Source organism: Dipteris shenzhenensis, chromosome 26, assembly GCF_047967505.1.
Source record: "Dipteris shenzhenensis isolate YYH24624 ecotype China chromosome 26, Dip_SZ_1.0, whole genome shotgun sequence".
Lineage (NCBI taxonomy): Eukaryota > Viridiplantae > Streptophyta > Polypodiopsida > Gleicheniales > Dipteridaceae > Dipteris > Dipteris shenzhenensis.
In genome coordinates this window covers 16,801,200-16,816,162 of record NC_141621.1, presented here as the reverse complement: position 1 = coordinate 16,816,162, position 14,963 = coordinate 16,801,200, and the positions used below count along the sequence as shown (strand labels likewise).

The window sequence follows — 14,963 nt, the reverse complement described above, 5'->3', positions numbered from 1 at the left end:
CGAGCTCCACTCGTGATATGCTAGGGTGACCGTTGTGCATTTATGTCACCAACCTGTTAGCTGTAGATGCGGTTGGTACACTGCCCATGAATAATAGCTGGATGATAGCTATCTTTATGTACTCTAGTTAAAGGCTCAGTTAATATGCCACCTTAGTTAGCTGAGTTTGGTTTGAGACCCGCATATAGGGTTCACCTATTCTTTTGTACTGAGTGAGTTCTTTTCGCTTTCACAACTAAGAAGATGAAAATTATTTTCAGCCTCCACCTCTGTGTATATTCCCCCATTGTGTACGTGAGAAAGCCGCAAGTGAGACTCCTTCCTTCTCTCCCACTCTCTTCACATATACTGATGTTTTTTATTGCATCGAGAAAGAGACCTTCGACTGCACCTGACCCATGTTTTGCCTCCACAAAATGTAAGGTGGGTGGTCCTCGGCCTCTTTACTCCTCTTGCATTTTTGGTGTCAAAACAAGGTAACAAATATTAAAGAGTAAATTAACACTCCAAGTAGTTCAAATTCCAAGTGCCTTGCAAATCTAGATTCCAAAATAGAAGTATGCTAAAATGAAATTGAGCAAGTTAAGGTCTCTATTGTGAACTCTCTTCAATGTAGCAAGATACAACAAAGCTACAACACTACAAATAAAAAATGGGAACAAGTAGCCAAGGTGCTAAGATCTAGAGTAAATGATCTCATCATAGAGACTCAAAAGAGAGAATTGTTTTTTGGATCTTTGTGCTAAGTGTTCTTATCCCAAGCAAACATATTATTTAGAGCATAGGTTGTAACCTATTTAAATTTTAGGATTTCCAAGAATTCTAGTCTAGAACGATTAGTTAAAACCTCGTTAAAACACTAATCCCAATATTTTATAACTTGATTTAGATAATAAAATTTTTACCTACAAAAGAGTGACTTTCATACATTAGTGTACACTCCTCCTTTGTCCTATAAGAGCACAATTTTCACATCCTCCCATACATAGAGCCATCACTCACACTTGCACATCGAAGGAGTTCCATCAAGCGACTTTGACGACCAATCACATGGTGTTTTAATTGTAGGAAGGTGTGTTATTATTCTCAATGGAGGGGATTGAGCGCTTATTTGGGCCACATTTGCAATGATCATGAGCCATTCTAGAGGTTTGAAAGGAGCAAAACGGAGCTTCAAAGAGGTTCAGGGCTAGGCAAAGGTTTAGAGGAGCTTCGGAGGTTCTAGATCATATGAGAAGACGACATGTGGTAGAGCACCATGGGCAATGCAGGGGGCAGACTGCAAAAAGCCAAAGCAGACTCCAGTGCGGATTGCAGACACATGGCAGTATCAAATGGCTAGAGTAGAGTGCAGAGGTGAGAGAGAAGCATCCAGTGATGATGTGGTAATGACATCTTGATTGCGCGTGTAGACAAGGTAGACCCATGGAGACGCGGCGATCGACGAGGACAACACTGTGCACAACCGACTGCCACTTGGTAAGCAGCACTGTTATGGAAAATTTTGACCAAGGTAAAAGGCATAAATATGTGTGTGTGCTTGTATATGTGGCAATAGTATAATAAAATATGGTGTGCATAAGGCCCAGGGTTGAGGTGGCAGGGCATTACAATGTGCCACCCCATTGAGATATCGAGCTCCACTCATGATATGCCAGGGTGACCATTGTGCATTTATGTCACCGACTTGTTAGCTGCAGATGCGATTGGTACACTGCCCATGAATAATAGCTAGATGATAGCTATCTTTATGTACTCTAATTAGTGGCTCAGTTAGTATGCCACCTAGGTTAGCTGAGTTTGGTTTGAGACCCACATATAGGGTTCATTAATTCCTTTTCTCCTAAGAGAGGGAGTTCATTTGGCTTTCACTATTAAGAAGAGAAAAACTATTTTTAGCCTCTACCTGTGTGTGTATTCCCCCATTGTGTATGTGAGAAAGCTGCAAATGAGACTCCTTACTTCTCTCCCACACTCTTCACATAGTATCAAAGCTCGGTTTGTGGTAAGGAGCTCAAGAAATCAAACCAAGTTCACGGTGTCTTGGTAAGAGGATCAGTGTTGCTTTCCTTTTTCGAGTTTGGGAGAAAATCTCTGCAGGTAGCACAATCAAAAAGTGCAAGAGTGCACTACCTTAGATTGAGATGCCCTTCGAGGCCATTTCGGGACCCGTTTTGGTGGCGGAATTTTGTAGGCACTCAGAAAGGGACCTTGTTTTTGCTGTGCGACCACTGTTCTGCAGATCGGTGAAAAGTTGCCATAGAAATTGCATCGTACGCCTATGTGCAAAGATATTGGGAGTGATAGAATCATTCTTATTGCCTATTGATGCAAAATAGTCACTAGGAAGTGACTGTGTGCTCAAATACCACTTTCGTCAGTTCTGCAGATTTACCCTTGTGAGGAAGAAGTGTTTTTGCAGTGATAGAATATTTTTGCAGTGTTCTGTAATGGCATTTGATGCTCTTTCACAGATAGTCACTGAAAAGCTTGACAAGAACAACTTCCCAACATGGAAGTTTAGAATGATGAATTTCCTTAAGGGTTGGGAGTTCATTACTGGAGCTAAACAAGAACCAGTTATTCCTAATGTTCCCAATCAACAAGAGTTGCAAGCATCTAAAGGTTGGCATGAGGGAGCTTGGAAAGTTATGTACTAGCTATCTATTAGTATTTCAGATTCTATGATTGTGCATATGCAGGATGCAAGCATGCCGAAGCAAATGTGGGATACTTTGACAAAGATGTATAGCACAAATATGCAAGCCAAGAAAATGCAGTTCAAGCAGGAGTTGGATAATGTGCAGAGAGAAAATATGAGCATCAATGACTACCACATGAAGGTGAAGAAGATTGCAAATGCACTTGCTTTCATTGGGTTCCCAATGGAAGGTGATGATTTAGTTTCTGTGACCTTGAATGGTCTAGAAAAGGATTATGCACAGTTCCGGACATCCATTGTCGTCCATGAAAATTTTCTTGATTTTGGGGAGTTGATTGCTCTTCTAATTTCTAGAGAGTAGAGAAATGGTGGTGCATCTTCTTCAGTAGGAACTTCAAAAGAGTTTGTCTTCTACTCAAATGCTGAAGGAGGTAGAGGCAGAGGTAGAGTAGGCCGATCTGGAGGCCATGGCGAAAATCCAAATATGCAGCAAATTCAAGAAAACCAGTCCTATGGAGGAGGACATGGTAACTTTAGAGACAGGGGAGCCAAAGAGGTCGTGGTGGATGGGAGAGAGGTCAAAATGCAAACAACAATGTTGAATGCTACTACTGTGGTAAAATGGGTCATATGGCTAGAGACTGCTATAAAAAGCAGAATGACATCATCATTGGAAAATTGCAGCAAGGCAATTATGCATCCTCTAGTAGATAGGGTGATGACATAAATGAGCATTTGTTTATGGTGCAGCACATGACCAATTTTGTGAAAAGTGCAGAAGAAAGCAATGATGTGTGGTATGTTGACTCAGGTGTGTCAAACCACATGACAAGTCATGTGGAATGGATGTAGGATGCAAGGAAAATGAAAAGACCAGGATTTGTGGAAATTGGTGATGATACTGCACATCCTATTGTGTAGATTGGTAAAGTTCCTTTGTCTATGCAAGATGGGAAAAAGAAATACCTATCTGATGTATTTCATGTCCCGAATGTCACCAAGAACCTGGTTTCTGTTGGTCAAATGGTTAAGCAAGGCTTGTAGGTGAGATTTAATCCTCATGGATGCTTTGTTGAGGATATGAAAAATAAAGGTCGCTTGATAGCAAAAGGGGAGAAGAAGGGTAGGATGTTTACATTGCATGCGGACATGCCTGAATTGAGGGCAGCAATGTTTGCACATGGGACCGGTGTAGTTGCAAATATTGATATCTACAATAAACGCATTGGCCATGTTAATGTACAGTGACTTAAATTAATGCAAGCTCAAAATAGTATTACAGGATTGCTAAGTTCAAAGTTGCAGAAATGCATAAGGTATGTGAAGCCTATCAATTTGGAAAATAGGCAAGGAAACCATTTCCTAGACATGTTCAAGAGAGTAAGAGGCCATTGGAATTAATCCACTCTGAAGTGTGGACTATCTATTGGAGGCTATCATTATTTTGTTACTTTCATTGATGACTACAGTAGAAAAGTTTGGGTGTATTTTATGAAAAAGAAAAGTGAAGTGTTTGGGCATTTCAAAGATTTTAAAGCTATGGTTGAGAAAGAAATAGGCCTGCAAATAAAATGCCTAAGGTCAGATGGAGGGGGAGAGTACCTCTCAAATGAGTTTGCAAGGTTCCTACAAGAGCATGGCATAAAGCAGCAATATTCATGTAGTCATACCCCATAGCAAAATGGATTTGCAGAAGGAAAAACACGCATATTGGAGAGGTATCTCGTGCCATGCTCAACGACAAAGACCTGCCATATTATTATTGGGTTAAAGCAGTTGCTATAGTAGTCTACATAATGAATAGGACTCCCACTGTAGCAATACATGGCATGACGCCAGAGGAGAGGTATACTAGAAGGAAACCAGACATTTCTCATTTGAAATTTTTTGGTTACAATGCCTATGTTCATGTGCCAGATGAGTTGAGATCCAAGCTAGATCCAAAAGCTGAGAAGTGCATGTTTATTGGTTATTCTCTATAGTAGAAAGGGTATAGATGCTATAACCCTTCTACTCATAAGTTTACAGTGAGCAGAGATGTTGTTTTTGATAAGACGAGCAACTGGTATAAACTAGTAAATGTGACTTACGATGTAGATGCACAAAATGGTAATGCTGCACAGAATTCACAGCAACAATCACAAAATATTAGTGGACCTATAGTGTTCTCTAGTAGTTAGCCATGGACAGGCAAATTGAGATCAAGACAATCTCCTCAAAGCAATGCAGATAGTGGTACGCAAGTATCAGAAAAAGGAAAAGAGAAAGTAGATCAGCCCATGGTTGATGTGAATGCAGGTCACTCTTATATGGATGGTGAATCCAATGGCTCAGAATAGAGCCTTGATGATGAGTTGGGTATTCCTTCTATTGTTACACCTGGAGTAAGGAAGTAAGGGATGTTTTGAGAGTACTTGGTAGTGAGCCTATTTCGAATAGGTCTACTAGAGTTAAGTATCCTCTTCATAGGCTGATATATGATGGATTTATAGTCATTCACTATGCCTATATGGTCAAAGTGATACAAGAACCAGAACCCACTTCTTTTGAGCAAGCCATGGGAGAAGAAAAATGGGAGAAAGCCATGGATGAAGAAATGGATGCCTTGGAAGCAAATGCTACATGGGAATTGGTGCCCTTGCCTAAAGAAAAGAATGCAATTGGCTGCAAGTGGGTCTATAATGTGAAGCACAATGGAGATGGTTCTGTGAGCAAATACAAGGCAAGATTAGTTGTCAAGGGGTATGCATAGACATACGGCATTTATTATGAAGAGACATTCAGTCCGATTGCTATGGATGCATCAAAGGGACGGTCTTTACATCAGATGGATGTAAAGAATGCCTTCTTGCATGGTGATTTGCATGAAGAGGTCTATATCGAGTAGCCACCAAGTTATGTGCATGTTATTCATCCTGAGTTTGTTTGCAAGTTGAGGAAAGCCTTGTATGGCTTGAAGCAAGCACCTAGAGCATGGTCTAACAAGATAGGACACTATCTTGTCACTATTGGCTTTCAAATTTCCACAGCAGATTTCTCACTTGATGTGAGAAAAACACAGAAAGGTATTATGCTACTTGTCATTTATGTTGATGATTTGATCATCACAGGTGATAGTAATGAAGATATCCTTCATGTGAAAATGCTATTGAAGCAGAAATTTGAGATGAAGAATTTAGGAGAGTTGCATTACTTCTTGGGCATTGAGGTGATTAGCTCCACAAGTGGGATATGGCTGTTACACAGGCAGTATGGATTGGACATGCTATCCAAATATGGGATGACAGGCTGTAAGCCTTTTTTAGTTCCTCTACAACAGAATTTTAAGCTGAGCATAGATGCAAGTGAGCTTCTAGAAGACCCTACTATGTACAGATGCATAGTAGGAAGTTTGATTTATATGACTATTACCAGGCTAGATTTGAACTATGCTATTGGGATGGTAAGTCAGTTTATGCAAGCTCCAAGGAAACCACATTTGGATGCAGCTAGATGCATACTGAGGTATGTAAAGTCCACATTGCAGTGTGGACTATTTTATGAGACTAAGGTTCAGATACAGTTGCTTGGATACACTGATGCTGATTGGGTTGGTAATATTTCTGATACATAATCTACCAGTGGATATGTGTTCTCTTTTGGGAGTGCTGCAGTCACTTGGAGCAGCAAGAAACAACCCATAGTTGCCTTGTCGAGCATAGAGGCTGAGTACAGGGGTGTAGCAATGGCTACATGTGAGGTAGCTTGGTTTCGTAAGATACTTTATGATATGCATCAGTCTACAGATGGGCCAATTGTCATTTATTGTGACAACATGAGCAGTATACACTTGGCAAATAACCCAGTCTATCATGCTAGAACAAAGCACATTGAGGTGCATTATCACTATGTCGAGAGAAGGTTCTAGTAGATCTTATTGATCTGGTTTATGTCAGCATAGAGGATCACATAGCTGACATATTCACGAAGTCATTGGGTGCACAGAAGTTGCGCAAGTTCAAAGACCTGCTTGGTGTGCAGGAATTGGGATTGAGCTCAAGGGGGAGTGTTGAGATATCGAGCTCCACTCATGATATGCCAAGGTGACCATTGTGCATTTATTTCATCGACTTGTTAGCTGCAGATGTGGTTGGTACACCACCCATGAATAATAGCTGGATGATAGCTATCTTTATGTACTCTAGTTAGTGGCTCAGTTAGTATGCCACCTAGGTTACTTGAGTTTGGTTTGAGACCCACATATAGGGTTCATCTATTCCTTTTGTACTAAGAGAGGGAGTTCTTTTGGCTTTCGCTATTAAGAAGAGGAAAATTGTATTTCCCCATTGTGTATGTGAGAAAGCTGCAAGTGAAACTCCTTACTTCTCTCCCATTCTCTTCACAACCCTTCCACATAAGAGGACCCAGAGGTGTTTTGTACATAATCCACATTAGTAATATTATAAAATGTTAAGGTGGCATGGTTTCTCCATGTGCCACCCCTCCACCTAGGCAGTCCCATGCCCACATTTAGTGAGACATGGACCAAGGACCATAGGAGAAGTAATATAAAATAGGTGGACATGGATATTATATTGGATTATTCCCTCCATGTGGGATAGGCCCATGTGGGGGGGTGTAGATAGTCGAAGAATGCAAGTTAAATAATAAGGAAAGTAGGATGAGGTGGTAAGATTCCTTGTGCCAACCCTCCACTTGTCCTCATAGATGTTTGAATGTATTATAAAATTGAGAAGAGACCAAGGAGTATCTTAGACTTGGGATATGCGGTTTGATTTATGTGGAAAAATGAGGCAAAGAGACTGTGTCGCACACAATTGAGAGTGCGTACCCACCTAGCCCACACGGGAGATTCCTCCACACACACCATGCATGTGGGAGATGCATTTATTGGGAGAGACCCCCTCTCTTGGTTATAAAAGGACGGGGCTATGACACGCTCATCCTTATAAAGCCACCATGCTAGTACTTTGATTTACCCCATCCTTCCTTTCAAATAAAGCATGACCCTCTTCCCTTGATGTCTCCATCTCTACATTGCACCTCCGATCATGTAAATGCTCCTCTTCCCCCTCTCCCTTCCTCCTTGTGCCATAGTCTCCCTCTTCATTCCCACCCCTCTTAATCCCTTTTCCCCACCCATGTTAACGCTTCTCCTCTCACCTTCCCTTTCCCCCATGGCCTCGAGCGTCGCCATGCCTAGGATCTAGCCTCATGCCTTGATTTCTTTTCTAGTTAATAGTACATAGTTTGCTGACATGGCAAGGTGTTTGTCGTAGGACCTGTGTAGCGTGACACATCATTAATCACAAGCTCGGAGGCCATCAGGGAAATCCAATCATCTGCTTCGTGGAGATCCAGTGGTGCAGATTTGACAGTGAAGTACAAGTCCAGAGTCCAGACTTTGTGGCAAATGGTGGTGTCAGAGCTATGCGCTTGCATTGGAGTCAGCAGAGACTACGTGCATGTGTCGATGGCATAGCTAATTAATGATGTGGCATTCTTTACAAGCCTATGGAATGCTGAGGTGGTACATGGAGAGGCGATCATGATTGGATGGGCGAGCACTGCCACTTAGGTGATTATATAAAAATATACACAAATATATATAAATATATAGACATTTATATCATATTATATCTATATTATATTTATAGAATTTATACAAAAATAAATAAATATTTCTTTATATATAGATATAATATAATATATCTAAAAAAATTATACATATAGATATAATAAATTGAAAATAAATATTTAAACTTAATATATAATTATATAAAGATATAAACAAATATAAATAAATATATAGGTAATTATATACATAGACATGTATTATTTTTTTATCTTTATTATTATCCTTAAAGAATAGAGAGATATTTGTATTATATAAATATTTATATTTATATTTGTATAAATTCTATGTGCCATGTGTATGTGTATACACACACACACACACAAATACCTACATATATATATATATATAGATTATTTATATTTTTATATCTCAAATGAGTTTGCAAGCTTCTTGTAGGAGCATGGCATAAAGCAGCAATATTCATGCAGTCATACCCCACAACAAAATGGACTTGTAGAAAGGAAAAACAGGCATATTGGAGAGGTATCTCATGCCATGCTCAATGAAAAAGACCTGCCAGATTTTTAATGGGCCGAAGCAATTGCTACAGCAGTCTACATAATGAACAGGACTCCCACTGCAGCAATACATGGCATGACACCACAGGAGAGGTATACTGGTACGAAACCAGATATTTCTCATTTGAAATTTTTTGGTTGCATTGCCTATGTTCATGTGCCAGATGAGTTGAGATCCAAGTTGGATCCAAAAGCTGAGAAGTGCATCTTTATTGGCTATTCTCTATAGCAGGAAGGGTATAGATGCTATAACCCTTCTACTCATACGTTTATAGTAAGTAGAGATGTTGTTTTTTATGAGATGAGCAGTTGGTATAAACCAGTAAATGTGGTTGATGATGTAGAAGCACAAAATGGTAATGCTCCACAGAATTCATAGCAGTAGTCACAAAATATTAGTGGACTTGTAGTGTCCTCTAGCAGTGGTTCACATACTTTGCCATGGATAGGCAGATTGAGATCAGGAGAATCTCCTCAAAGCAATGCAGATAGTGGTATGCAGGTATCATGAACAGGAAAAGAGAAAGTAGATCAGCCCATGGTTGATGTGAATGCAGGTCACTCTTATGTGGATGGTGAATCCAGTGGCTTAGAACATAGCATTGGTAATGAGTTGGGTATTCCTTCTATTGTTAGACCTAGGGTAAGGAAGACCAGGGATGTTTTGAGAGCAACTGGTAGTGAGCCTATTTTGCACAGGTCTACCAGAGTCAAGTATCTTGTTGGTAGGCTAAAATATGATGGATTTAAAGCCATTCACTATGCCTATATGGTTAACGTGATACAAGAACCAGAACCCTTTTCTTTTGAGCAAGCCATGGGAAAAGAAAAAAGGAAGAAAGCCATGATGCAGAAATGGATGCCTTGGAAGCAAATGCTACATGGGAATTGGTGCCTTTGCCTAAAGACAAGAACGCAATTGGGTGCAAGTGGGTCTTTAAGGTGAAGCACAATGCAAATGGTTCTATGAGCAGATACAAGGCAAGCTTAGTTGTCAACGGGTATGCACAGAATATGGCATTGATTATGAAGAAACATTCAGTCCATTGCAAGGATGGCAACTATAAGAGCAGTCATTGCTATGGCTGCATCAAAGGGATGGTCTTTACATCAGATGGATGTAAAGAATGCCTTCTTGCATGGTGATTTGCAAGAAGAGGTCTATATGGAGCAGCCACCTAGTTATGTGCATGCTGTTCATCCTGAGTTTATTTATAGGTTGAAGAAAGCCTTGTATGGCTTGAAGCAAGCACCCAGAGCATGGTCTAACAAGATAGGATAGTATCTTGTCACTATTGGCTTTTAGATTTCCATGGCAGATTTCTCACTTTATATGAGAAAAACAGAGAAAGGTATTATGCTGCTTGTCATTTGTGTTGATGATTTAATCATCACAGGTGATAGTGATGAAGATATCCTTCATGTGAAAATGCTATTGAAGAAGAAGTTTGAGATGAAGGATTTGGGAGAGCTGCATTACTTCTCAGGCATTGAGGTGATTAGATCCACAAGTGCGAGATGGCTCTTGCAAAGGCAGTATGGATTGGACATGCTGTCCAAATATAGGATAACAGGATGTAAGCCTATTTCAGTTCCTTTGGAGCAGAATCTGAAGCTAAGTGCAGATGTACGTGAGCTTCTAGAAGATCCTACTATGTACAGAGGCATAGCAGGAAGTTTGATTTATATGACTATTACCAGGCTAGATTTGAGCTATGTTATTGGGTTGGTAAGTCAGTTTGTGCAGGCTCCAAGGAAACCGCATTTGGATGCGGCTAGACGCAGATGCAGCTAGATGCATACTGAGGTATGTGAAATCCACATTATAGTATAGACTATTTTATGAGACTAGGGTTCAGATAGAGTTGCATGGATACACTAATGCCGATTGGGCTGGTAGTATTTTTGATAGACGATCTACCAGTGGATATGTGTTCTCTTTTGGGAGTGCTACAGTCACTTGGAGCAGCAAGAAACATCCTACAGTTGCCTTGTGGAGCACAGAGGCTGAATACAGGGGTGCAGCAATGGCTGCATGTGAGGCAACACCCATGTCTTGTTCAACTTCTAGATCTTCCTCACTGGTCTTAGCAGAGGTCATCTCATCCTCTTTGTTTATGTTCGCTTGGTTGCATAAGCTGCTTTATGATATGCATTAGTCTATAGATGGGCCAGTTATCATTTACTATGACAACATGAGTAGTATACACTTGGCAAATAACCCAGTCTATCATGCTAGAACAAAGCACATTGAGGTACATTACCACTATGTGCGGGAGAAGGTTCTAGTAGGTTTTATTGATCTAGTTTATGTTAGCATAGAGGATGATGTAGCTGACATATTCATGAAGGCATTGGGTGCAAAGAAGCTGCACAAGTTTAGAGACCTGCTTGGTGTTCAGGAATTGGGATTGAGCTCGAGGGGGAGTGTTGAGATATCAAGATCCACTCGTGATATGCCAGGGTGACCATTGTGCATTTATGTCATCGACTTGTTACTGCAGATGCGGTTGATACATCGCCCATGAATAATAGCTGGATGACAACTATCTTTATGTACTCTAGTTAGTGGCTCAGTTAGTATGACACCTAGGTTAGTGTTTGGTTTGAGATCCACATATAGGGTTCATCTATTCCTTTTTGTAAGAGAGATTTTTTTGGGTTTCACAACTAAGAAGAGGAAAATTGTTTTCAGCCTCCACCTTTGTGTGTATTCCCCCATTGTGTATATGAGAAAGCTGCATGTGAGACTCCTTACCTCTCTCCCACTCTCTTCATATTGAGAGCCCGAGAAATCTGAAGTGGATCATTTCCACCATGTCATCCTGTAAACATTGTAGTTTCCATAGCCATCCCCATCTATGGATTTTAAAAAAACTAAATAAAGATGCTATCTATGTCCACGGGAGTGCAACCATTACCCATCCCTATACACCCTTGAAAAGGTATCCCTTTATGTCAATATTGTCCAAATCTTTGAGATAACTACACAAGGTATGTCCCCAACATAAACAATTTCCTTTGTTCTTGGTGTGAATTGTATTCATGCCCCCATCACCACGACCACCCAATGTGCTAGATAACCTTTACATAACCATAATTTTGCGAGAGTTATCTCATAAATGGTGCATTACCACAATCAGCATATATGTATAGAAAACCCTAATTGGAAATCTACAAAATAGTTCTTGCTTTTGTTCAAGCAATCAATGTTTAGATATTTGAACAATGAAGAGCTTGAACATGACAATACTATAAGTATATAGAGATACATACTAGGTTGTTCTAAGGTCTCTTACTTTTGATACATGATCAAAACATGGAATAATAGGGGAATAAGGGGATTCACCAGGTTGGTTTGATAACTGTTGTTACTCGATGTTCACTAAGTTTATTTAGATAGGCAGTACTACACAACACGGTGCAACACCGAGGTTGAGATAGCCTCGGTGTGGGGATTGCACGAAGGGGAATAGCTAGGATGAGAGGACCAGAAGCATCTTCAGACATGTCTACATGTGGGCCAACATGGGCCCAGTCGAACTTGTGTACCGTATTGGTGAGTGCAAGGGATAGAACTGGGAGAGCTAGAGGTAAGCCAGGACAAATGCGCCTTCCTGATCCAAAGGGGAGAAGCTCATAACTTTGGCCTGTAACATCCATGGGACTATTCAAAAATCTCTTAGGGACGAACTCATGTGGTTTGTTCCATAGGCTAGGATTACTCGCTAATGCCCACGCGTTCACAAGAAGTCTAGTCTTTGCTGGGATGCGATAGCCCAGAACCTCACAATCCTCTTGGGAGGCATGTGGCACCAGCAATGGACCTGGTGGATGTAGTCTAAATATCTCCTTGATCAGAGCTTTCAAGTATGGTAGACACTCAAGATCCGATTCTTCCAATGTTCGTTTCTCCGCAACCATCGCTGCATCAATTTCCAGTTGTAGCTTCTTCATCTTCTCAGGATGCCGCAATAGCTCCGCCATGGCCCATTCCACTGGAATGCTCGTAGTGTCAATCCCACCCGCAAATAGCTCCTGAGGACACCACAGAAAGTCCACCACAGGCTCAATCAGACAACCTCTTGAATTTAACAAGCAAAAACCAGCAACGAAGGGAGTACCACATGTCCCCCACAAGATCTCTATACGAGCTTGTGTTATTACGTACCACAAGAATGGACTTGACGGAATCCAGCGCCTCTGCTTTAGGCTGTGTCGTTTTTTCCAACAATACGTCTAGAAAATCCTGCCTCGATCGTCTTGCTTCTCTCATACGCTTGGCTACAAGTTTACTTAACAATTTGTCAAGCCTCCGGTGCACTTGACGCATGCGATATGCAGTCCTCACATCCAGCCATCCAAGAGAGGAAACGTAGTCGCCTATCAGCATAGAGAGATTAATGCTGGCTGTCTCGCACACCGTGTGGTGTGTAGCTCATGGCACTCTCCCGTAATCCAGTCCACCAGCCTTGTCGAGACCAGAATGCGAGCTATGATATTTCCAGATAACATCGCCGCACATTTCCTCACTTCCACAGATCCGTCGCCTTCCCTCGCCTCACGCTCCAGAAAACCCATCAGGCATGCAACCTCCTCGTGCCTCACATGCTGATACTGCTGAAGCGCCCTCGGCCCAAACAGCTCCAGGCTGAAAAGCTGCCGAAGTTTCCTCCATCTAGGTCCGTGATGTGAGAAAGTGACACCCTTATCTTGGCCATACAACAAGAGGTCAGACATTCCAAAAGGCGGGCGATCGGAGAAGTTATGGTCGTGGGTAAGCAGGAATTCTTTAGCAAGGGAAGGGGAAGAGACGATGAGGGAAGGGAAGGAGCCGAGGTGAAAGGTGAAGATGGGTCCAATATAGATACGAGAAAGGCGAGCAAGGGCACGGTGGGGAGAGGGGTTCGAGAGGAGTAAGGGGAGGTTACCAAGGATAGGCCAAGGGGGAGGGCCTGGAGGAAGGCTTGATGATTTCGTTTTGCGAAAGGGCGAGAAGAAGTAGAGGATGAGGTATGCGGCCAGCGCCATTTCCAACAGAATGAGCTCCATAGCGCTCTCTCACTCTTTGTCTCTCTTTCGTGAGCTGATATATACACACAACACAGCTGCTTTCTTACAAGCATATGCCCTCCCACATCTGTCGTCACCTTATTCTTTAGATTTAGGACGTGTTTCCTTAGTATTTCGTGTTGTATTCATGAAGTACAACTATTCTTTGTTTCATTCTGCACTTTCTTTCTATGAGAACATTTGTCACCTTCCAAAGTTATATACTATGAGCAGATTCACAATATCCTCTCGTTGAGCATGTGAGAATATCCCCTCGTTGACCATGATACCCTCGTTACTCATGGTCACTTGCAAATGTGGCCCAAATAAGCCCTCAATCCCCTCCATTGAGAATGAGTAGCATGACCCATCTACTACGGCTAGAGACCCGGTGGCCCAAATAAGCCCTTAATCCCCTCCATTGAGAACGAGTAGCATGACTCATCTACGATGAGCTAGAGACCGGCTCCGCTGGGTCTTAAGGTTGGGATCCTAGGGTTTTTTAATTTCCTCTTATTTTCTAGGAATAAATTATTTTAAAGGAATTTCCAAATTGGATAACTAGCATCACTTTTATTTGGAAAAAATGTTTTTTATAGAATTGCATAAGTCTCTCTCTCTCTCTCTCTCTCTCTCTCTCTCTCTCCATGTAAAACACCTATTTCATTAATTTTGGACTCGTGCACTATCCAAATTCATTTTGTGAGATAATTTTGGATAAAACATTAAAAAAAAAGAGGCTCTTATAAAACAAAACATTGAGTCAAAAAGGAAGATTTTAAAAAATCAAATTAGAAAAAATGACGTGAGATGTTATTAAAACTAGAGTACATTAAAAATAGAGGACATCACATTGTTAAAAGAGACAAAAAGTAAGATTTTTTAAAATCAAATTAGAAAAAATGGCATGACATGTTATTAAAACTAGAGTACATTTCAAAAAGAGCACATCACATTTGTACAAGAAGTAGATCATATAATTCAAAGCCATATGGTGTCAAAAAACACCTTAATACAGTCTCTCTTATCTTCTTAATCACCCAAAGTCTAGAAGATCTCATCATTGGTCTCTCTTATCTTCTCAATAACCCAA

The 14,963-nt window shown here is 41.0% G+C and overlaps 1 protein-coding gene across 1 annotated transcript; it reads right to left on the bottom strand.

Moving 5' to 3' along the window:
- Window positions 1-12,163: 12,163 nt before the first annotated feature.
- On the bottom strand, window positions 12,164-13,870 carry LOC147884739 (flavonoid 3'-monooxygenase CYP75B137-like). The gene is made up of 3 exons (XM_087397211.1): window positions 13,240-13,870; window positions 12,990-13,102; window positions 12,164-12,856 (listed from the first exon to the last, which is right to left on the bottom strand). Exons 1-3 carry the CDS (start codon window positions 13,868-13,870, stop codon window positions 12,164-12,166), a joined length of 1,437 nt encoding a protein of 478 aa, XP_087253337.1.
- Between the last annotated feature and the right edge of the window lie 1,093 nt (window positions 13,871-14,963).